At 39.6% G+C, this 25,186-nt stretch overlaps 1 protein-coding gene across 4 annotated transcripts in view; it reads right to left on the bottom strand.

The window, feature by feature from the left end:
• Window positions 1-1,475: 1,475 nt before the first annotated feature.
• Window positions 1,476-25,186, bottom strand: part of cpne5b (copine Vb) — a 116,823-nt gene continuing 93,112 nt past the window's right edge. For all 4 annotated transcript variants that reach the window (XM_054783870.1, XM_054783869.1, XM_054783871.1 and 1 more), the window contains 11 exons: window positions 23,916-23,957; window positions 23,747-23,822; window positions 21,521-21,574; window positions 20,914-20,975; window positions 18,428-18,474; window positions 15,354-15,535; window positions 15,124-15,251; window positions 13,601-13,703; window positions 7,472-7,529; window positions 6,901-6,974; window positions 1,476-5,306 (listed from right to left, as the gene is read on the bottom strand). In XM_054783870.1, the coding sequence (XP_054639845.1) occupies window positions 5,118-5,306; window positions 6,901-6,974; window positions 7,472-7,529; window positions 13,601-13,703; window positions 15,124-15,251; window positions 15,354-15,535; window positions 18,428-18,474; window positions 20,914-20,975; window positions 21,521-21,574; window positions 23,747-23,822; window positions 23,916-23,957 (1,015 nt within the window). In that variant the 3' untranslated portion in view covers window positions 1,476-5,117. The remainder of the gene's footprint in view (window positions 5,307-6,900; window positions 6,975-7,471; window positions 7,530-13,600; window positions 13,704-15,123; window positions 15,252-15,353; window positions 15,536-18,427; window positions 18,475-20,913; window positions 20,976-21,520; window positions 21,575-23,746; window positions 23,823-23,915; window positions 23,958-25,186) is intronic.

Here is a 25,186-nt window from a genome sequence, read left to right as displayed (position 1 = left end):
GTGTTTTAATAGCTAACCTTGTAGGCGGAATAGGTGTGTTCCATTATGTACATTAGCTCATTCAATACCAAAGACGTATTTATACATTTTTATAAAACCGAAAGACGGATTTATGTCTGTTTTTTTGCGAGAGAGGCAGAAAAAGGTGATGACGCAACTGCACACTTAGAGCAGTTTCAAGCCATAAAAACGGCCACAAGGTGGCAGAAGTGCATTTGATGAGAACTCGGCATGGCATGTAAAAACACACTTAGCAGCAAGGAGGAAGTGGAAGAGCATGGAGGCGGTATCATGTTGAAGGTTACGCATTGTAGGGAAAGTTTAGTTCCAAATGTGGAAATTGTAAATAGTTCATGATGTTATATTTGTAAATAAATAGTTATTTTGATGTAAAACAACCCTTTTTTGTATTGTTTATGTTGTGGTATGGCTGTTTAGATATTTGAGCCATCACAAAAGCAAAAACTTTGTGGCAAAGTGAAAGTTATGCTTGATCTTTTCACAAAAAGCAGGTTTTCTCCCTTTTCTTGTTGGGAACTGATATTTTCCCGAAACGCACCTATTTTCTACTACCGATTACTAAAGAATGCAAAAAGGGAGAAACAAACTATTTTTTCTGATGAAAGACGAGAGTCTAATCTTTCTTTTGGTAGGTTCCATGTTAACAAAGCCAACACAATAAGTGCACACAAGTGTGCCTTAAAAAAATCTGTCAAAATCGTCTAAAATGGCCGGTACTGAAGGGGTTGTCTTTTGAAAAATGGCTGGGATTGAATGAGTTAATTATCTGCTTCTTTTTAATATGTTGTTTTTATATCCTTAGAATACACAGAAAAGAGAAAGACGTGTGTTCATGTCTCACTTAAGGATTGTGGATGTGGAAAATTTCAAAAAAAGTACTTTTCCTTTGTTGACCCCCAAGGTAAATGAATCTATCTTTGATTTTCACAGGGCTGGCAGCAGTATCCAAAAAGTCATTGAATGTTTCGGACATGATTTGACACACGCAGTACAAGATGCTCTGCTTCTCGAGGCTGGTTGTCCTGTGCGACAACACCAAATTGACTGTAGGACCCAGCGCCCAATCTATACAGGTATTGAACAGTGAGGGAGCAAGAGAACATCTCTCTTGGACACTGGAATAAAACAGGAAAAAGTCGTGTTGAGGTCCTCTATCTCCTGTGAGATTCCATGAATTTAACCTGAACTCACGCTTTACGAAAAGCTACATTGGCTGCAATTTATTCTTATCAGAATTTATGTTGTGTGCTCGATAAGGAACCAAAGCACAAGTATAAAATTGTTGACTTTTGGGGAGTAAACCTAACCCAGACAGCGCAGGTCGCTGGTAAAGCAGCACATCAGACAAGTAATCAGGTTTATTCCATTTGAAAAAGGCCCAGCCTAAAGTCATAAATGACAGTTCTGGCCACTCAAATCATAATAATCACAACGAGCCTATAAAAGTAGTCATTTTTTGTTCTTTAAATTGAACTTTAATTTAAGGCAATCCATTACAAAGCATTTCACAACCCACCATTTGACAACATTCATGTACAATTGAAAGTAGGGTGTCATGCAAATCAAAATAGAGTACCAAATACTGCGTCAACAACAAAGATCATTTGTGGGATTAGAAAAATAAATAAACTGTAACGTGCTCATTGCATGCTACAGTTTAGTTTTTTTGACCACTGGTGAGAGAAGAAATGTTCGAAGAAGCAGGCACAACAGAGAAGAAACGGCAAACGGACATGCATGTTACCTTGTAGGGCTGGTTTCTACTCAACCGATGGCAGTAAGATGTGGAAAATACGTTTGTACCCCGACGACACATGCAGTTGATCGATTGTGTTTAAAAGTACAACTCCAAAGGGAGATACTGTCATGTATAATTGGTGGCAGGAGACTTTTCATGAAATACAAAAAATATTCCAAACAGTAATATTCCTCAAAAAAGCAACCCCATTCATGAGCACTCGATCAATAAAGTGCTGTCGGGATCAATATGCAAAGCAGCACCTATGTAAGCTTTACATTCTCATGCATATTGATGACCGTTTATATTTTTATCACTGTAAATAGTTGCTCTCCACACAAAATATTCTGCCCCCAGTTGAATTTGCATCCGGTAATAGCAAAGCAATTTCAATGAACATTACCATCCTGAGGTCCCTTGGTTTGCTACATCAGGAACGTGAATGAGGGACACCTGTTTAAGCTTAGCTTATTTCCTCTCGCTTTGTCAGTTCAAAAGCAAAGCACACCCCAAAAGCAAACGCTAGTTCTCCTCATTGAAGAAGATTAGAGTAGGAACCAAGACCCCAGTGGGGGGATAAATGATTCATCGTGGAGAATAAAGCTGACAAAACTGGCAAAAACTGAATTAGGGATTTCAAAGAAATGTAGCGTACGGTACTCTATGTCTTTGTTGTCAAGCGGGCTATAAAGCACCACTGCAGTGGTTAGTAGGCATTGCGGTGCTTCAAGCTAAATGCCCGTGTGCTCCCATACCAATAGGAACCCACGGTTTACTGTTAATCACCATAACTTTCATAAGCAAATTCATGAAAGCATTGGAATCACATGTGCATTGGTAGTAAGAACCAATTCAAATCTTTTCGTTGTGAAGTCTAAATAATACATCTGAACAAATATGAAGTGCTTTTAACCCTTGAGAAGAGACTCGATGAATATTTAGACATTCAAAACTTCTAATTCTAATCTGCCATACAGTATTATTTCATTTCCATGTATTTAATTGTCACTTTTCCATTATGATTGTTATATTTCTTTGCTGATTGGCTGGAAGAAATCACATGGTTGTACTGCCTGTGGTGAGGCATGTTGTATCAAGTTTAAGTTATTAAATAGGCGCTGCAAATACTGAAATTCAAGCAAGCATAATCAAGGAATCGAGGTCGACTAAGAATATATTTTTTCTTATTATGTTAAACCAATTTCCTTGAGTAATTATCTTTAATATGTACTAAAATCTAAGCTGTACACAGCATAACCTATCAGCCAACAGAGAAAGAAAGTTGTTTACTTGCCAAAATGCTTGTTTTTATTTTGTTTTTTTCAATAAGTATCTCAGATTTTAGTGCGTATTACTTAAACAGGTCAAACATAGAAAGTGCCTGGTAAATGCATTGTTAATCACAAATACCTGTACTGTATTCTTTCAGTTTTTGCAGGGTTTGTCTAATGGCTGCTTCTCCCTACACATTTCTTTAAGGTGTCCCATCCATTTTAAAACAAAGCGTGAAGTTAGTGTGAACACTTAATAGAGCTTGTGTGCAAAAAAACAACGGGGACTCATTAAACCCCAATAGAAGCGACGGGACTTTAATTACATGACAAACAGGAACATGTTTCATAGCGATCATGCCGTGCGCTGGATCTGTTCTTCGTGTATTTTACTGAATTCCTCTTTGTCATAAGGCAACACACTTTGCTGTTGTGCCGCTGTTCAAGAATACGTATCAATTTACAATCTCTAGAACTGCTGCTGTAAATTGAATTTGCAGTGTCGGAGGCGGCTGTTTTATGTGTGTCTTTCATGCTCACTAAAGCAACCGCGTGCAATGTAGAAAGCTACATCAGAGTGATTGATATGTTGGTTTGTGTGTTCTATGCACGGAGATATGTAAAACACTGAAGCTCAATTTGCGTGCTGTCTCTCACCACGCTTGCAGTAACATGAAGCACAGCACCGTAAGATGAAAATCCCCGCTGAAGAATACTGATGGCGAGAATTCGGACTTGGAACGCAATGTCTCTGACCATGAAGGTTACCTGACAGTTGATACATGACTGCTGGGGGGGCAATGGATTTGCACTGATCGGGTCTCACCATTTCATGTTTTTGAATGTTTACGACAGGTTCAGATTTACCGACCGTTAAGACTTGAGGAAAACTAGCAAGCTCTGTGTTGCCACTAATGCCTAATCTCCATTAATTCATACATGTCAGGTGTGGATTATTATGTATGCATAATTGAAATCACACATTCTAAGAATCTTAACAGTTTGGCCCATCTTGTATTGTTTGTGGTTACCTTGGAGGCAGTGGCGGTTCTGGTTTGGGCGGACCTACGCTGGACTGCGCAACTCTCGGTTCAACCACACACAGAAACAGTATTTTATTCATTGAAAGAACTTGATGAAAGTACAATACTGCTAAATGGTATTGCATGAAATGTACAGGTAATTAAAATGTAATCCATTCTCATTAATGCCCACAGAAGGTGTCTTCAGTAGCTATTATATAAATATTTCAATATTCCCCGAGCCAAACTTGCTATGGAAAGCTACCCTGAAATCATCCAATGAACACACAGTTGATGCTCGTGCACACTTTGAATTGCAAGATTTTGAACGAGAACTGGGAACGTGCCTGTGAAACAACATGTGATAAATATGCTTAACATTTCTCACTTGTTTGAGTACATTTGTTTTATTTTAATAAAATATAATGATCTGTAAAGGTTAAATGGGGAACTCTTGTTATGGAGAGAGGTCATCTTGTGCTTTTATATGGAATCAAATGAAAATAGGTTATGTTTTTGTAAACAGTTTTATTAAATATCCATACCACTCTGAATAATATATGAGAATCAAATATGTGGAATCTCATCCAACATGCTCTTAGAAACGTTTGCGCCTGGTGGTATGAAATACCTGACTGATATTTAGAGAACTAAAACTGTAAACGCCACACGTATTTTTCGCCCATCATTCCTGATGCATCATCAGATAAATATGGAGATCATCTCCAAATAGAAAAACTAATTCCAGACGGGAAAAAAGTGCCTGAAAAGATCACTGTATTAGGCCACACCAACGACTGACAAGCAGGGCTTCAGGTCAAAGTTCAAGTCCTGAAACATTTTGAGAAACAACCACAGACAGGCACGAGTTTTAACCACAACATGTTTTTTTTTTTCAAACAACCTGCTGTCCATCTAGACGGGAAACAGTCTATGTCGCAGTTTTGATTTAAAAAAAGGCTTTTGTCATCAGGTCCTGGAAAGTTTGCAGCCTCTCACCGAGAGAAACCCACCTGATGAAGATGGCTGTTTTATGCTGTCAGTCTTCAATGAAAAGCCATCACGTCAGATATGTGTGTGATGTGTCAGTCCGGATGGCGTGTAAGGAGGTGGGGCCGGGTTGGGTTTAATCCCCCTGCTCTTCATGTAAGAAATGAACTGGTCGGGGATCTCTGCTAGCACGTCTTTCGCCAGCCGGGCCATGCTTAACACATGGTTACCTGTCCGGTCCATATAATCTCTGAAGGGAACAAACTGAGGTGGAAGAAAGGACAACGTGATAGAAAACCCATGAAAAGCGATGCAGTCACGTCATACTGTAATGACCCGACTAGGAGACAGCATTTCCTCCGTAGAAAAAAGCCTGATTCAGGGGTCACCAACGTGGTGCCCGTGGGCACCAGGTAGCCCCCCGCGACCACATGAGGTGCCCGCGAGCCTGCTTTTCATTCAGGTTTTCAGTTAATAATAATAATAATAGTAACAGTAGAAAGAAATGCATTGTGAAATACAAAATGTGAGTTAATGAGTTAATGTTCTGGTAAAACAAGCATATTCGCTTTGTTTGGGTTTAAAATAAGATCTGAAAATAAATGTTACAAAAATGAGTAGCTCTTGGCCATTTTCGTTTTGTAAAAATAGCTCTCACAAGGAAAAACGTTGGTGACCCCTGATCTAGAGATACACCCGCCACACACAGACCTACTCGAAAAAAGTATCTTATGGGTCGGGCAAGTTAGCAAACAACGAAGGTGGTTTTAAGATAAAGGTGATTAATGCACCAGTCATTTAACAACTGTTGAGCAGCTTTGTATTTGATATCCTTTTTTTTTGTGTAATCGACCAGCTGTTATTTCACTGATATTGAAAATCTGATTCTAAAAAAAAGACATATTTTGAAAAAATGTTTTCCCAAAACTAGGTCTTGAAAAAGAGTGGTTGTCATACTATACTGTATATTCAGGGTCATCTTATATTCGGCTCAATATGATATCAACTGTTATATATTTACAGTTTTTAATGCATGACCATGATGTGCCCTACATTTTCAGGGGCTCAACAACTGATCATCTGAGTTTTCTTCCTTAAAGGGACCGTATGCAGTGGGTTCCTCCAGCTGCCAACATTAGAACATACTGCAAGTATTTTATCCTGCCTCTTCCTGCTTTGAGTACGCCGATGTAACACTCACACGTGCACTTGTCATGTTTGTTGTCAGCTAATGATAGTGATTTGGCCAAGTTTAGCTACTAACTTTAGCCATCATTGTATGTATAACTTAACATAACCACACAATGAGTCCAACTTGTCGGTTGGTCGCTTCTCTGGGACTGCTTTTGTATGTGTGCGTGCTACAGACATGTACGTGTATACGAGACAGCCATGAAAGCCAGTTACGTCATTCATGACAAATGAAAATTTAGGACACTTTTTATGCAGTTTAATTTGTAATTGTAAAAAATAGAGACATTTATGTGCAATCTGTTCATTTAAACCATTATTGGTAACATATGCTAGCCGGCGGTGGTGTAATGTAATGTAATGTGATTTGGAGTGACAGTCCCTTTAAAATACTTTTGCCCGGGCTTCACTGCAGCTACCTTCACTTTCTGCTTGTTTGTGGATCTTGTTGCCTTCATATTTGTCTTCATTAAGAGAAAAACCTTCTCTGTTGGCTTAAAATCCAGAAACCGACTTGGTCATTGAAAAGTATAGAATTTCTTGCCTTCGATTGTACTTATTTATGTGTGTGCTTGTCTCTACGGTAAACAACTTTACTCTTGCTGTTCCTCTACTGGCCTAAATCTACAATGATGTACCTTTTACACGCAAACGCATGAGCTGTTACCTGGACAATGTCTCTCTCTGCTAGTTTCCCTCTGGAGGAGACCCGAATGTCATCACCATCCAACTCTACCATAGCTGGAAGAACACATAAAAGACAAAGAGAGAAGCCAGGGAGTTTTTGAGTTATTTATACCTTTCAAAAATCACAAAAGGCGAGGATGCAGGACTGTATCTGCTTAGTTGCTGTATTTGTCTAATTAACAAATACGTTCTTTATTATAACATCTGCCGTTGACAATCTGTTGTTCTAAAGACAGCACACCCAGCAATTAACAGCCTTTGTATTCTAGAAAAATATGCCCTCATCCACCTACGATGATCCTGTACAGCAAATTTCTGTCTGCAGCAATTTAACATTAGCTGTGGCAATCATGAGTTGTAATTAGAAATGTGAATTACTACCTCGTAAGGTATGCTAACAGGCTTGATACATGTTGAAAACAACACGTAAAACCCTGTAAGCCCCGCAATATCTGCATAGCTGCTGTGTCTGTTATGTTTCTGGTGCATACAATTACAAGGGTGATTAATGTTTATCATTGCAGCAGGCTTAACAATGAAAGTCACTATACCGTCAAATTCAGCTTGACCCACTCCGACGATGATAATGGACATTGGAAGCTTGGCACCCTGCAGACCAATCACAGTCGAGCAATTAAAACGTGCACATGTACACCTTTTTTCATATAGCAAACTTTCCCAGTGTTATTGACAACGTGATGTCAGAGCAGTTACATGCTCCACTATGCATGGTACAGCCACACTAACGCTCTGTATCCCACTTTAACTAGCTGAATGACCTTTACGTCCCACGAGACATGGACAGAAAAGCAAAAAAGTGCATGAAGTCAGACAAGCAAGTTGATAAAGTAAGACGCCGCACTGAAAACATTCCTTATTCCACATGTTTCATGTTCTGAATTCAATTTGCTGTCTGTTGAATACTCCCTGGTATCTGTTTTTGCTCACAAAACGTTTATTATCAGCATGCAGGAAGAGATGAAATTAATTGACAACATTAAAGGCTTCTCTGATAAACAGGCCCATGGCATCGCTGCTCAATCTGTTTTCCTGCCTAAATATTGAAGCGATGTTAAAGCCAAGGTGCTAGTTCAGTGTACCGCAGAGACTTTTGGCAAAACCTGCCATAAGTGATAAAGTGTGTTGTATGTGCTTGGGAATGGATGGAAGCTTTTGTGAGCTGGGAGAAGAGGGAGAGGGGAGGAGGAGCCAAGTTGAGGAAATACAGCATCCATCCTCAAGCACTCGCTCAGCCACTCCCAAGCCACATTCAAAACCCAAAGTAAAAGTTCAGCAAATACACAAAAATCATACATTAAATATCATGCATCATTTAGTATAACATTTGATACCTTAATAGCCCATAATAAGGGAACATATGGTATGTCTGGAAGGTGTCTTCAAAGAGTGATTAACTTGACTTGAATTGTACTGTATTTAGTTTTATTATACTGCATAGCGGTTCACTTCTCTTTATACTTGTATGACAATAAGAAATTAATAATTATTAATGTGGTGGTTAATACGCTTTCCATGATATGTGACAGAACTTTTTTTTTCAAAATAGAATAACGTGGAAGTCAGCCAGTGTCACAGAATGGACATTTGACTTTGGAGGTTTCACTGTATTTCTTTTTAAAGCTGTACATTAGTTTGCCCTAAATACACAAAGGAGAGGAGGCACACGCATGGCCTTTTTGCGTTTTTGGCACACTTTGTAGGCTATATATATTTAGAGATGTATTTCCAAATCTTTATGCTATTTTAAATGGAAATTTTAGCAACACTCACAAAAGTCTAAGAAATAATTAACTGTCTAGATCTGTTTTCAGTGACAGTGACGAGGGCTGCTGCCGTATCGTACTTCTCTTTCGACCTTGTAATTATTGGCATGTACACATATTGAGAAACAACTAATCACTAGCGCTGATATAATGAGGAACATCAATCCAATCATTACACAAGTCAGCAAAGGACGGTACAGCCAGACAGATGTGCAGGAAGGCGGAACTCAAACAGAAACACAAGCCACCGCAAAGCAGAAAAATGCATGCTGACTGAGATAATGAAATCTTGGATGGTTTTTAAATCCTAGCCAAAACACAAGATCCCAAAAAGTGTCAGAGGAAAGGAGAGTTTCTGTTCATCACAGCTAAGTCATGAATTCATGTTTGCTCCTTAGGTTAAATGACAGCGTTATAAACATGAACATCAAGGCATTATTAAAAGGTTGTTCCCAAGAAAACACAGTAGATGTTGGTCAGAAATCATTATACAGGTTCCCAAATGAATTACAATTTATGATGATAGCGGATGCTTTAGCACCTAATGACAAGACAATCCATGCAATAGTTTCAGTGGATGTAAGGGGCAGACCATTTCTGTCCGCCCAACGTCAGGTGGGGTCGGACCCAAACCCAGAAAACCCTGGATAACGGATGGATAGAAAGTGGGTGTAAAACTAGCTTTATTGAAGGACAATGATATCATGGCAATACGATACGAGACACAATCAAGGGGCAGACTATTTGATGGAAGAGAACTTGATATCGAGCTGGGATTATGACATTGCAGCATTAATACAGACAGTGAAGACAAGCAATGTATGACCACAACTCGGACTTGCAGAGCACACTTAGACTTTCAACAGAACAGGTGGATGTCAAAGTTTACTAACAGATACATGTGTAACACTTTAACCATGTATGTCAAGGTATGTATGTATGCTACTTAAGGAACCCCTTTTATCACTGAGTAATTTCGCCAGACACCACCCAAATGGTACATTTTTGATCATCAGTGTTCAACCAATGTGTGTGTGTGTGTGTGTGTAGCGCATGACATTAGAACCAAAAATAACCTGGCGGTACAGTGGTCCCTCGCTACATCGTGGGTCACCTTTCGCGTGCAATTGTGCGCGCTTGTTTTTAAACAGCGTATGAACGTGCATTGTGTTCTGCGTCCTTGTGGTGTATTAGAGTGATCTATCGGTGCTCTGCTGCATGTGTCTGGTCTGAGTATTTACAACTGATACCAGTAGAGGGTGTTGTATACTCATGTGAGAGTTGAAGACGTGTCCAGTTCGTCTCAGTAAATATAGAGCTACAACAGTCCCGATTGGCTAAGGGAGAACCCGCCCATTTTGTTCTGTGTTCTGATTGGCTGTAGACCATTGTCAATCAATCTCCTTTGTGCAGGACTGCCTGTTTGCTGTTGTATGATCGCTAGCTGCTAGCAATCATACATGCTGAATGAAGGCAGAAGTTACGTGGCTGTAGGGCGTTTGGAATACTGTAAATGAATCTTCGGTTCATGGAGGACGATGAGGGGGAATATGTTTTAACAAGGATACAAAAACGCTACAACCTAACGCCGCCGGGACAAGCCACGATCAGAGGAGTGAATACACGGGAGTCACTTAATTTCTTGTGTCCAATCTTGTAAGTTGAAATTTGAACTTTGAGAATGTTTGAACAAGGGAGAAATGTCATAAAATGTTAATGCCTGCCTGAGAAAAGTGTATAAAGTGTATGGTGAGGGGTTTTACAGCCTTTTTTTTGTGGTACAAAATATAGTTGTCTACTTCACGGATTCCACTTATTGCGGGCTATTTTGGGAACCTATTCCCCGCGATAAATGAGGGAACACTGTACACCAAGCCCTAATTTTCCCATCCTGCTGACAGCCAAGGTCTAAGACAAATTTTCAGCCAAGGCTGAAGCCAGAAGCCTACTGCAAATGTACGTTTCAAATGCAAATGTCATGTGGGTGCTAGAAGGTACACATGAAAGGCACATTCTATACGGGTAACCAAACTTTTTGCCCATTATTGTTTTTCTCTTCAGGTCCCACTTTCTTGCAGTTATCTGACTATTAAGGCTCCTTACCATCATTGGCCAGTCTACATGCCAATCATTATTTGCAGCACCAGTAATTGGCTGGCATGTCATTCACTCTCCATCGGTCAGCCTACATGTCAATCATTATATCCAGCACTAGTGATTTGTTGCATGACCCACCCTCTATTGGTCAGTGTACATGTCAATCATTATATCCAGCACAAGTGATTGACCAAACATGTCACTTGCTCTTACTTTGTGGAAATTCACTTATCGTGGTCGGGTCTGGAACCAAATAACCACAATAATTGAGGGATGAGCGTATGTCTCTGAATCGTATTTAACATATGTACATAACAAACAACCTACAATTTCACAGAAACATTACACAATTTAGTACATTTAAAATAGTTTTTAATGTTTTCTGTTTCTTTTTTTTTTTTTTTAGCAGCAGCACTTGCACATCATCAATTATCCCTTTAAGTCTCGGCCAAGAAAATCCAACATCCAATGCAAAGTGCAGGGGAGTGCTTTTGGCATATGTGGAGAGATGAAGCACAAAAGAGACATTTAATAAAAAGATGAGCGGTGAAATAAATCAAAGGCTGTGAAGGATTTGGTTCTATAGCGAAAGGGGTGACATGTGGAGAGAGCAGGTTTTGATCCTCCAGAGGGGACGAGATGGAAAGAGACAGCACACATCTTTGCATGTGTGGGTGAGGGAGTCTCACTCTTCCATAGGGAGGCGGCAAAAGGGCCAGAGGCGGGGTGATGAGTGACTGACGCATGAGTCTGTGTAGTCTGGCAGATTCTGATGTGACTTATGAACCCCATCTTTCCCCCCCACTCGCTCACACAGTGGTTAGTGACAAATCCAAAGAGTCGTGCAAGTTTTTTGCATGCCGGCGTTATTTTTATAAATCAATTTGCGAGCAGGAATAAAAAACATAACCTCACTCAAGATCCGCGGAGGGTTAAAGCGGAAGCAGTGAAAGCGGCAAGCATCAGTCGGCAGTCAAGAGTATAGATGCTGTGAGAAAGAGCAGCAGGCAAGATCTTAAAAGGAAGGTGTGGCTGTTCTAATGTGTTGACTAACAGTCGCAAATTCCCTTTAAATCCAGTCTGCTGGGTGTTCTAAGCCTGCGGCGGGCTGCGGCAGGAGGTGGGGAGGGGGGTGCTGAGAGGAAGAGAACAAGGAAGGAGAAAGGAAAGAAAGCCAGCATTCCATTTAAAGATAGTGGGACACAATCCATTTACAGGGGGAAAAGCAGAATGTTTCCCTGAAGAGGCAGAAATGTCTTGTGTTTATGTAATGTATGCCAGTGTGGTATATTTACTATGCAGATTTACTTTCTAATACTAATGCAACATGACCTTTTTCAGGCTGCTGCTGTCATAAGGAATTTATTCATTTGAAAATGAGAGGTAGTTATACAGTATTCACTGACAGTGAAACTGGGAGGAAATACTGCTAATTAGGCTGGATTTACACTGCGGTGACACAATTCCAATTGTTTTGCTCCCAAGTAGCACAATTCCGATATTGCTCATGGAGGCATGAGGAAAAAAACCACAATCAAATATCCCCAGACTGGAATCAGGCCTTCTGATATGGATGAAAACCTTTTATGAATCAGGTATCGGTCAATGCGACTATGCCGTAAACACATGGATTATATTTACCTTGTCAATGCCAGCTGACATCATCATAATACGCTGATCAATGATGCATATGCACGTAAACCCGTATCTCCACAAACAACACGCATCAAATATAACCCCCTGCTGTAAACCAAAACTACCAGTACCAATAAATACGGTCTACATATGGTACATTTGAGGTGTGTAGACCATTAAACAAGGAAAACCATCACTGACAGCGACCAGTGGAGTAATACCGACTGGAGAGTTTCAGTCCAAGACAATTAAATGGTCAGTAGTGTTTGCTTTTCTTGACACTTGTGGGGTTTGTTAGTAAATCAAAAATGTAGGCGATAAATAGTAATTGGGAACTTGCCTGCAGTGTAAATGCAGCCTTAGACACATACAGTAAGATACACTTGCACAACCTAATTAAAGCCAATACAATTGTGCCTATTACCTTTCGCGGTATTGATGTAACAATTTGTACCACCAATTCATAACAATCACGGCTGTGATATGCCATGGTGTAGAACTGTACTGCATCATGCTGAGAGCTGTTTATTCTAATTTGGTTAGCTCATTTAGCTACATGAGTCAAGATAACAGATTTTGTATTGGCTCTCATAAGCTTGTGCAAGTGGTCATAATGTTGGTTGGTGTATATTGCAAAATAATATACTGTATTTGAAACAAAATGATTACTTGTCACTGCTTGCTGCAAATGTTTGAGTAAGGTAGCGCAACCACCAGGCAAAAGTTGCATTAGAGCAGCCCTATCCAAAATGAGGCCCGGGGGCCATTTACGGCATGTGGCTCATTTTTTATGGCCCGTGGCCAACAAGGCACAAGGCACAATGTAGAGAGAAAATGCAGACATGTTGATACTAATAATAATAACACAATGCAAACTTTTTTTTGTGCCTTTTTACAAAATGTTATAAATACCTAAAAATATCCCCATGTCTTTTGATTTTTCAATATGCGGCCACCAGTGGAAACAAGTTTGGACACCCTTACATTAGAGAGTTTAGCTCAGCGCACCATTACACACAGGCAAATTTTAACACCGGTGACAGCAAATTATAATACTCTTTAATATAATCACAATCCTCTGTTTCTCTAATTGGCTTCTTGGTAAATGGTGTAAAACGCTATTGAATTAACTTTTATAAAAGTCACGTCCGTCCACATACTTACATTCACGATGGCCTCTTTGGTCTGAGCCATGTCCGAAATGACTCCATCTGTGATGATGAGGAGCACAAAGTACTGGGAGCCATCCTGCACTGCGGCTGCATACCTACATGTGCGCACACATTCATTAAGATGCTACAGGGTTGTCAAATAGAGACAAATGACCAGGGCGTGTTTCATACAGCAACTCACACAAACACTCATTAAAACGATTTTCAAGTAAACAAAGATTATTCTTTTTTTCTGAAGTATAGAAGAAAACTCTGTGACATGGTTGGGTCATAGACTAGTCTAGTCACCTTGGTCACACTGACTCATACCACAGTCCGACATTTTTTACTCCAGCATCTTGCAGCAGCAAAAATGCTGTGTTGGCATACTCAGATAAACAAGAGTTGAACATGGCTTCACAAATCGGACGGAACAGAGAGTAATGTCTGTCTGGAGATAGATTTTGATCATGTCACGGTCATGTCAGAGTGTTTCGGAGTTGTTAGTTGTTAGTAGAAGTGTATGTCAGTGTATGTTCATGGTTGCACGCCCTTCCTCATTTGGTCTCTCCGCCAAATCAGGCCTCTGTTGACAGCTGTCATGTGATCTAAATTCATAATTCAAGCATGTCAAGTCAAGTTATTGTGTCTGGAGGCATAGATGCTGAAAACAAAGGAGTCAAAGCCGGTGGATGAACACACTGCATTTAGTAAGATTGCACACAAAAATAATGCAAGGTAATTAACAGAAAAACTGCGTATTTTTGGAATCTTATAAACTTGAAACTATATAAACTCTTTATAAATTTGATAAACAACTGTACGATTAGAATAAATCTGTAATATTACAAGGAAAACGTGGTAATATTATGAGGAAAAAAGTGGTAGTCTTCACAGAATAGTGTCGTTTAAAAAAAATCTAATTATAGGTGAAGTATTAGCTAAATTTACAAGAATAGCATCATAAGATTACAATCATAACACCTGACATTTGACTGAATTACTTAATATTTCAAATGATGATCTTAATGATGGTAACTTTGCAATGTTTGTCTTTTTTTGCCTATCACTGTGGCACTAATGCACCTTTCTATACCCAACACTTACTGCTTTAAAAATTATGTTATTTTGTTGTATAAATGAGAGTTGTAAAACCTAGAAAAATCCATATACATTTTGTTTGTCCACAAACATTTAAAAAAATGTATGTATTCTTTCTCTGTTTTCGCTATGACTCAATTTGTATGCGATGTCACCCTGCAAGGGTTTGTGCATTCACATAGCGCTCCCACAGGTGCATAATGTCATATAAATATGGAACTTAATTATTTTTACATTTTCCTACCAATTATGGTCAAATAAGTTTTTGTGAAAGTTGTGTGGGGCTGATTTTTTTTCATTCGTACTGTTTTATATTTTTTGAAAGAATATCAATCATAGTATCAGGGAAGAAAAATGCCATTGTTGAGAATATATTATCCACATTTTATTATAAAGTATTTTTTTTTACATGTTATGCCTGTTTTGTTAATTCACCTGGCAACATGATTCACCACAGGTGCAAAGTTGGTCGGCCCATACAGTTGCACAGTCTTCAGACTCTGATGATAGGCCTCTAAGATGCCCTCTATACCATTGCAGTACGGATTCTCCATGTTTCCATTCTGTAGAGGTAGAAATCACACAGCACTTCAGTTTCTTGTAGCATTTATCACAAAGGCACACTTGTCTCTGAGCTACAAAACTAAAGACCAAGTCAACTTTACCAGAGGAAACTCATGTGACACACGGCCATCAGGGGGAAGTTTGGCTCCAAATCCCAGCGCGGGGAACATCTTGTCACTGTCGTAATCCTGAATGATCTCACCAACAGCCTTCAGGGCCATGGCGTAGGCGTTCAGCTGGTATGGGTTCATGTAGTGTAAGGAGGTGGACTGTGAAGGGTTACCTGTTGACCACACCACCAACACAGAGCTCATTAATGAGCGTAGCTTCTACAGAAAGTCCATCACCAGCTGACCTTTTGCACAGCCATCTTTTTTTTTTTTACATTGTATAACAGTAATTAGTATGACAAGTACAGGTGTGAGCAATAACATTAAATAGTGTTTCACCCCATTTAAGTTTTAGAGATGCATGTGGGTTGCCAACTTTACATTGGTGTCCAATTTATTGTTCATTTTTTCTTGTGCATTGTTAGATGTAGTTACATACTGTATAGGCCTCTCTTGACACGTTTTGACACATTCTTCTATCACAACCCTTGGCACATTTCAGATCATTTAACCAGCTAAGACCTCTGCGCCATACACATATCGACCTACGTCAGGACTGGCCTCCCCGCCTGCACGCAGGTTGGCTGAGCTAGAAAAAGGGACATTCGACCCGAAGTAACTTGGACTTTCTCCTGCACCCGTGTAGAAGACGAGTCCCCCCAGCTGTATGTTAAATTGTCAAAATCGAGCTATCGTTTCCGAGACTTATTTGGAAGCATTAAAGATAATGAACCAAAAGCGACAAAATCCAACACCATAAGTATGTTTATGTTTTTTTTAAGATAATAGTTAAAAGGTACAGTAGCTTTTAATGGATTCAATACACCATTGGTTGACTTTTTACTCAAGTACCACCTCAAAAATATTTTCTTTTGCAAGTACTGTCGTGCCTTGTTATATTGTGGTTCGAATATAGCTGCCTCACTTTATAGCGTTTTTTAAAAAATAATTAATGAATAAATAATGGCTGTTTCGTCACTGATTATGGCCTGGTATTAGTCAAAAAATATTGAGATACAAGTTATATGTAGTATTCTAGTCACTAGGCATCAGTAATATTATGACACTTGACGTTAGATTACATTACCTTTCACACTGCATGGAGACTGGCTATTGAGCCAGCAGAACTGAGCCGACATGCCATGGCTGTGACCAAATGAAAGAAAAGTGCTCCTCTCATTCCGTGTGGAAGTGGTAAGTTTTGGGCTTCTTTGTCCTTCTTCCCCACTCCGTTTGAAACATTTTCTCAAGTTTAGAGTAAGTAAATTGGAGAGGCTAACTAGTTAGCTTGCTAGCTTGCTATGCTGGGGCGGCCGTCTGTTACGTCCTTGCAGTGATACTGCAGCCTGTGCAATGTGATTGTGTCGATTGCATGTGTGCCCCACATCATAAACGTCACTTTGTAGATGTCATATGACATCAGGAAGCTGACATGAAGGTCCCCTCCTGATTCGTTGTTTAAGTGGTGTAAAGACGTCTCAAGCAGAGGTGATTGCTCTAGCACTGCAAGGGAAGCTGAGCGTCCCCTAAAATGTCAAAAAAGACCCCAAAAAAGTGGTGAAATATGTACTGCTAAGTGTTCCACTGTATGTGATGAAAAAAAGTATGGTGTAAGGAAGGGGCTTCTAAAGTGCAGCCCGAGGGCCATTTTTTTGCCCGTAGCTTGTTTTTTTCTAAAAACAAAATTAATTATTAATGAGATATATTATTAGATATGACATTTTTTTTAAACACTAATCTTTGTCACCTATAACACAAAGCTAAGATGTGGATGTATTGTTCAGGTAGCTTAGCATTTACAGTATTGGCCTACACTGCATCGGTTTTTGCATCACAAAATGTAGCAAAGTGGCCCCCGCATCCTTCAAACCTGGAAAAAGTTAGTGCAATATTGGTTTAAGGGGATCATTTTGCAAATTTGAACAATAATAGAAAAAAAATGGCAATTACATATTGCTAAAACGGCTTTAATTGCCCTAGTTTTGCATATGCCCCCATTCATTACACTGACATGGTTTGTATCGAAATCCAAAATAACATTAGTCACAACACTTGAAGATGGTCATCTTTTATGATTTGTCCTGATGGATTTGGAGGGTTTGCTCAAATGCGTGTGACACAATCAGGACATTCCATTAACAACAATGAACAGAAAGCCTTTTGTTAGTAATTGAACATTTGGACAGCTTGTCAATACCTGTGACCTTTTTGAATATTCCACATGAATTAGTCATGCACAATTGAGCATTATTCAGAAAATAAAAATAGATAAGTGATAAGCAAAAAAAAACAAATTAATAGTCAAACCACCAAGCGTACCTGCAGCTGACCACCAATTCAAGCATCTAAATGATTACTACACATGGTTGCCCTAAAGCAGTGCTTCTCAAACTGTCGGGGCGGGAGGCGCCAGAGGCAGGGAGGACTTTCAGTATTAGTGCAGACCTGCCAACATGTATGAATTTGTTGTACTCAGCATGCAATTTGACTCTTGAATATGCGTGTGTGCTTCACTGCTCTCCATTTTGTTGCATTTCTCTGGCTTCAGTTTAGAATTCAGTCTGTACAGATAAATAAATTCATATTATCACTTTCTCAATAGTACTTCAAATCGGGGACGGGGGAACGCAAAAACATTTCTGTCCCCCAGTGAGAGCATGACATAAAATAATTGAGAACCACTGCGCTAAAGTGAGTAAGCTCTCTGAGTTAGCGCCATCCTACTGGACAGAAAGATAGCAGTTTGTGGCAAAGTAATAATGTACTTCACATTTGTAGTGGTAACATCTGTTCACATTGCCTTGGGGGCTTCTTTTCGCTACCTTGCCATTTATTAGCTTTACTTCAAACGTATTGATGGAACATTTAAAAGGAAGAAGCATCCAACAAAGGTCATCACTTATAGGTGCCAATGTGTGTACAGTATCCGAACCACCCGCATGCCTTGTCTGCTCGTGTGATTGATTCTGAAATTGGACATGCCACAGTCAAAGAGCACTTCTATCTATTTGTGCTTTACACAGCCACACACACACACACATACACACACACTTTGTATCACTCACCGTTAGATGCTGTGAAATCGATAGCCACAGTGAAATTGATCTGCGTCCTAGAAGGAGGGGTGGGAAGCAAAACATGGGGAGAAATATTACAGACAGAACAAGCAAGAATACGAAACACCCCGCATCAAAATTCCATAAATGATTTCTAATGGTGCTAAATGTCCCAAATGGCATCGTACTTACATTCATCATTCGACTATGTCATATGCAGTCAAACTAAAGCGGCCCCTCGGTTGTCAAAAAAGACTGAAGTGATTACACCAGTGTACTTATCTCACTCAGAGCAGTAGAAGGGGGCGACTCTGAGACGTTTGCCAGCAAGTAATTAAAGTGACGGTGCACTTAAGAACAAATCATAACCTAATTCTCCCTCACTGATAAAGCTCTGCCTTCTTCTTGTTAATTTACGACACAGTGACAGGGTCTCCGGGGTGCCGAAATGACAGCCTCTCATTACACATGAGAGCCAGCAGAGAGGAAGGCAGGAGAATGATAACCAAAGGAATGAATGACTTAAAGATTCACATTAACCTTTCAAATTTGGGCGGAGACGGAGAACAACGCCCGACCCTGCCAACCTTAGCATTAATTACACTCGATTATATTATTCATGAGGCCTCTTCATTGTATCACAACGTCTGCATGACCGGGTAGGTCTGTATTGTATACCTGCGTTGCAAGAAGTGCTATGACAGTGATGTAATCCCTTACACTCTCCTTTTAAACATCCACTCACAATGAACGGTTGCTTTAAAGGTCACGCTTGAAGACTTTTTTGGAGATGCTTGTCACTTTGGTGAAACTCTATAAAATGAATGCCTTTGACACTTGTTCACGCTGCACTCTAAGGAACGACTGCTAACACAAACACAGCAGCAGCAGTAACAGTAGCGACATTTCTCTTTCTAGTATTTTTCACTCAACAAAAATATAATGTGCAATACTATTTATTCAAAATAATACATTTCCAATGGGAAAATGAGGTCAATGAGTGTCCCCAAATCCAAATGTTAGTTGAGCCGTGTAGACAAATCTTTGCTGAATTTGAATTAATCAATTTTAATGTCATATGCAACTATCCATACAGTACACTTATCACCTTAGATGAGGGGCATCAAACTCAATGGCAAAGGGGGCCAAAACTCAACAAGAAAAGCACCCCCCACGCCCCACTCCTGACAACTCCGGATATTTTCGACACTTGTTTCTTCATATCGAAAGCATTAACAAAATCTTCTTAAAACTTGTCTTTTTAACCAACATGATTGGATAATCACTGTAGCACATTGATATGCATCATCAGTGACATACACACAGATCATCGTGTGAAGCTGCGAACATGACAGGACATGCCCCAATTATCCAGGCTCAAAATATTGTATTTTTATTGGCAGATTTTGAGAAAATGTCACATCAGCCCTGACAAGTAGATAAGTAAGCAGGCTACATAACTTTTATCCTGGTTCATCACGCGCACAATGCCGGGACTGGAACATACCAACTTTACATACCTATATACTGTAGTGCCAGGCAGCTGTGGTGCGTTTTCAGGCTCGGGAAAAATGCGCATGAATGTGTCTTTATGTGGACATGCATTTTTTTTTTTAAAGTTCATTTGTGTGACTTTTATATTTATATTTTTTATATTTATATGAACACAAAAACATCACAATGCACAAGATGTATAGGAGTTCGGAGCCGTGGAATGGGTAGATTATGTGTTTCCCAGCATGCTTTGCTGTAGTTAAAATGATCGTTTTTTTGTGCAATTAGTGCTATATAAAATATCGTAGCCATTTTATTTCAGGAATAGTTGAAACTGACATCATTACTTTATTGCAGATCATCGTAAGTATGTTGTTTGATTAGGTCCGCAACACGGGTCAACTCAATGCTATTTTCCAAACAGTTCCGCAGGCCACATAAAATGACCCGCGGGCCTTAAGAGTTTTGACATGTGGGTTAGACGAAGAATGACATGTGACATCACACATTAATGGCAGAGCCCATCGTGAACATAGAACAACGATTAGAAGAGTATAATAACTACATTTATCTGTAATGCTCGATAATTTAAGACATCACAATTTACTACGTTCCGGTTCTGCACGGAAACCGGTGTGAAGATATCTCAGCATCATCTCTGCGTAAAGTTATTTCATAACACGTACAAAGTTGAACAAGGCTGTGTTACCCACTATTTCACGTTTTCAGCATATCAGCTCAATGCACCTCTAACGCTAAGCAATGCATTAATTGAGGTAGTCAGCCAAGTTTTTTGTTTATGTTCAACTGTGAGGTCGGACCTCAATGCAGCATTACAATAAGCTGTGTTCTAGTAACCTGTGTTAAAGTCTACAATTATTTTTTTCTTTTTTACTGATGGCATATCTGTGTTTTTTTTTTTTGCTTATCACACCATCAGCACCATCCCTGAATGAATTCAAAACCAATTTAAGAATAAAATGTGCATCATGTCCTCTTACCCTCCTTTGATGTAATCTAAGAATGTAAACTCTGACTCCACAGAGAAGGAGAGCAGGGTCACCTGGAAGTAGAGGAAAAATACAAATTACTACTACAATAATGATGTTTGTCATTTTGTTAGCGATCCATGACTTTCAATGTTGAGCACGTGCCACTGTGGGATAAAATAAAGGATGGCTGCTTTTAAATGATTCATTTAATTTCTGCCCAGAGGGACACGTCTGAGGAGGATGGAATGCATTTGTATGCATTACTTGCATATGGTTTGGGAAAACCGGTGTCTCAATTGGTTGTTGATGTCTTCCATTCTGATCTTCTTAAAGCCCTTTATTTTCCTTCACGTCACGAAAACAGTGAACATTTTCTTTAAGTAGAAATAGAAACATGCACCAGGGTCCACTATAGTGCGTAATGAACAGGTTTAATGTGCACATACTGTGTCTAAAAATTCTGATTGAGTTTAGCTGCATCTAAAACTTACTCAAAAAATGATTTTAAAAAACTCTTTAAAATGCACTTCATTATTTATCACTCACTTTGTATGAAATGTGATAATTGGATTGAGGAATGTGTCAGCCTTGGTTTTGCTGCAGGCGACATACTCACAGTTCCAGAATTGACATATTTCTTTTTCTTCATTTTCTTCTTAGTATTAATCACCTAAAAATGAAAAGAAAAGGAACATGTGATGAAAAGAAATGTATTTGGATTTTTTTTTGGCTTGATGATGATTGTTCATTTAAGGCAGCTTGCAAACATTTAATTAAAAATTAGATGTTTATTCAAAATGTATATAATTATTAGGGCTAAAATAACATGTTAACGGTGGTAACTAATTTATTTAATTAATTCCGTTAACATTTTTTGTGTACTTAACACATGAGCATCATGGCAAGCCACACCTTTCTGTTATGACGGCAGACAAAGGCACAATAGCGTCCCCACCCAGTCACACAGAGTGGGACGCTTTAATATAACTTTATGCTGACCTGAACACATCAACAGCAGTGCAATTCCAACACCATGGCTGCTCTCCAATAGAATTTTGAGTTGCCCTCGTTGACTTCCCCTCGGCACTTGGTATGACGTCATTGCTGACGTCAGGTGGAGGCCACTTGCAGAGCCGAGGGGAAGTGGATGTGGGAGGAGTGGAAGTGATAAATTCAATGCACATTCCCTTGTTCACTTTCAGCCCAAACAATCATGTCTTGACCACTAGTTGTAGGTGTAGCGGCTTCTTACAAAAAATACCTGCCTATTATTATCTGCCTGTTTAGTTTTAATTAGTTTCCAAAGTTGGGTTGCCTGTTTCAATTTAGTGTTATTTTTTTTAAATATTAATTTTTACTGTAGTTGTCATTATGGGTTTTTGTTTGTTTGTTGACTGTTGATTGGATGAGTGTGAGGAAGGGAGAGGAAGCCGGCCTGCGTTCTTTGAAACATGACAGAGACGTCTTTTTGCCCTGATTCCTACTTCTCAGAAATTCCCTTATCACGGTTGGGTCCAGAACCAATGAACCGCAATAAACGATGGATTACTGTACACGTCAGTGGATGAAAGCATCGCTAAATTGCACTTGGTCTACCTGGTGGGAAAATGTGTAAATGAGCTTTGCCAAAAATGCCCATAAATTCATCAAAATTTAAGACGATACCATGTTTTCCCTGTATAACATTCATATTATTACATCCCGCCAGGATGATTCATGGGCATTTTTTGTGTGCAGAACACATAATTGTGGAATTGTTTAATGTTTTATGTGTTCATAATATTGCTTTGATATATCAACACAGGGAACAGGTAAGAAATGACTTGCATATGCTATATTTATGTATGTGTGTGTCCGTATGTGTGTGTACATGCAGGCATGAAGTATCAAATTAAGCGTCACATCAACAAAGAGCACTCAGACACATTTTACCCTTGGTATCCTGTGCATGCCAATCATACTTGCAAACACTGACATGTTTTCAAATATAGTGTGTATTGAGTGATATACGTCAGGCTAAAGGTTCAGTGCTCACGTTCAACCGGCTTCAGAACAAGAGAGAAATGTCAATTTTGAGACCAAAGACGTCTCAGCTCATTACCCTGACACTCTGTGGCTTCGAGGCATGAAAGTGACAACCCCTAATTTAACATCGAGGGGTGGCAATTTGTCTGACACACTGAACAATCTGCTGATGCAAAACTAAAAGGGCCTTTCAGACTCCCTGGGAGGTAGAGAAGAATCAAGAGTAACACATAATGGAGCTGACATCCAAAAGACAGGTATTTATCTTCCGGGTGAGGCTACCAGACCACAGCGGCCTGAAGAGCTTGACATGTCCTATTTGTCGCTTTTTATGGTTTTCTAATGTTTTCTATTGCTATTTTCAACAGGAATGAAAAGAATGACTTACTTCTGAGTTGTACCTAAATACAAATGTTAAAAAAGTGATTCTGTCTTGCACAAACCTAATGGTCTGTATTTGGTAACTTTATCCAAACTATCACCCATAGAATCAAGACCGATGCATACAATTAAGTTTCTAATATACATTAAAACATATGTGGAAGGCTGTTATTCCATGCCATTGGTTGTACTTCCTTTAGGTGATTGTAATGCCAACGTATGCGTGGAAAGGAAAACCAACGAAAATTGATTCGAGTTTCTCCGGAATGTTTCTCTGTTTGGAAAATATGATATCCCTCAGAGTTATAACTTATTCATTAAAGTGTTTGGCAACACAACAATAATGCCAGAGATAACAATGCAAGTCAGGAGTTCAGCACTTCCTGTACCAGTTTGTACATTGACTAGCCCCCCCAAAAAATCTCAGATGAATTACCTCGTACACATTGAACTGGCTCTGCCCTCGAGATAGCTCTCGATAGCTGGTGGTGAAGTCCCCAATGAAGTCATGGCTGGGAGGAAGAAAAATGTGAGTTACAATTGGTGCGTTAGAAGCTATCAGGTAAACATACTGTATCAGGATGGAGTCTTGCATTGCCACTCACCCGCCGTCTCTGTCCCAATCATACACCTCCACTTTGATTGTTCTAGGGAAGGAATCAGAGACAGGTCTCATGACAATGTGCGCTATTTAACAAGTATAATCAACAGGATCAGTAGGTAAGACAATAAATACCTCAGGGGAGTTCTAATCAACTCATTGACCATTAATGCGCTCTGCAATAAAGGAACTGCTTTAAAATGGGTTCCGTCCTACTTGACAGTTCGCCTGCAGTTTGTATCCACTGATAATAAAGAATCTATACATGTGAAGGTCAGTCATGGCATCCCACAGGGTTCCATACTCTGACCTGTACTGTTCAGCCTTTATACTGTATGTCCCATTTAGGCAGTATTGTTAGAAAACACTCCATGAACTTCCGCTGTTTTGTAGATGACACGCAACTTCAATTTATCAATGAAACCTAACCTGGTCAGCTGCCCAACCTCCAGGCGTGTCTTAAAGTCGTCGAGAGCTGGGTGACCTCTTTCTTACTATTAAATTCAGATAAATCTGAACTCATGGCCCTCTGTTCCCAGCACCTCAGGTTGCAAATGAGATAACCGCCCTAGATGGTCTTGCAATCATCCCTGACAGCACAGTCAGGAACCTTGGTGTCATCTTTGATCAGGATCTATCCTTTAGTTCCCAAATACAACCAAGAGTCAAGAATAGCATTTTTTCATCTACAACCCGGCGGATCTCCTTAGTTACATGCCTGCATGGCCCTTCTAACAGACTGAGCGGCACAGTATTAACTACATGATTCTGCAATGTTGCAATTTTGCGACATTGGCACTAATAGCTGTATATCGGCTTTCAATTTTGGGAAAAACCCATATTGGTCGAAATCACATTTTTCTGCCAACATCGGGCTAATACGTAATTATCGGTAGCCGATATTATCGAGCAACCCTAATAATAATAAAGACACAATTTTGGGAGAAAAAAGTTGCTCTCCTTATGCACAGAAAACTGGACCAAAACTGTAGCCCAAATACCAAGGTACTGACCGTACCGTGGGTTACTTGTACCGTTGCACACCTTTTAAGAAACCATCAAAAATGTTGAACACCATAATACATTGTAGCATTAATATTTCCTACCCATATTACGTTCAGGCTGGTCTTCATGCCCAGGACTGGGAAGGATTGGCCCTACAACCAATGCACCCAAAACACCTCAATTCAGCTCAATCCCTCCTCTATGTGCAAAGCCCACACTCCACAAACTCTACAATTTGCCTCAAAAACACTCAACTTTTTCCAAAATTTG

Source organism: Dunckerocampus dactyliophorus, chromosome 8 (assembly GCF_027744805.1).
Source record: "Dunckerocampus dactyliophorus isolate RoL2022-P2 chromosome 8, RoL_Ddac_1.1, whole genome shotgun sequence".
NCBI classification, from domain to species: domain Eukaryota; kingdom Metazoa; phylum Chordata; class Actinopteri; order Syngnathiformes; family Syngnathidae; genus Dunckerocampus; species Dunckerocampus dactyliophorus.
Note: the sequence above shows the minus strand (reverse complement) of the source record. Positions and strands in the feature narration are given on the sequence as shown.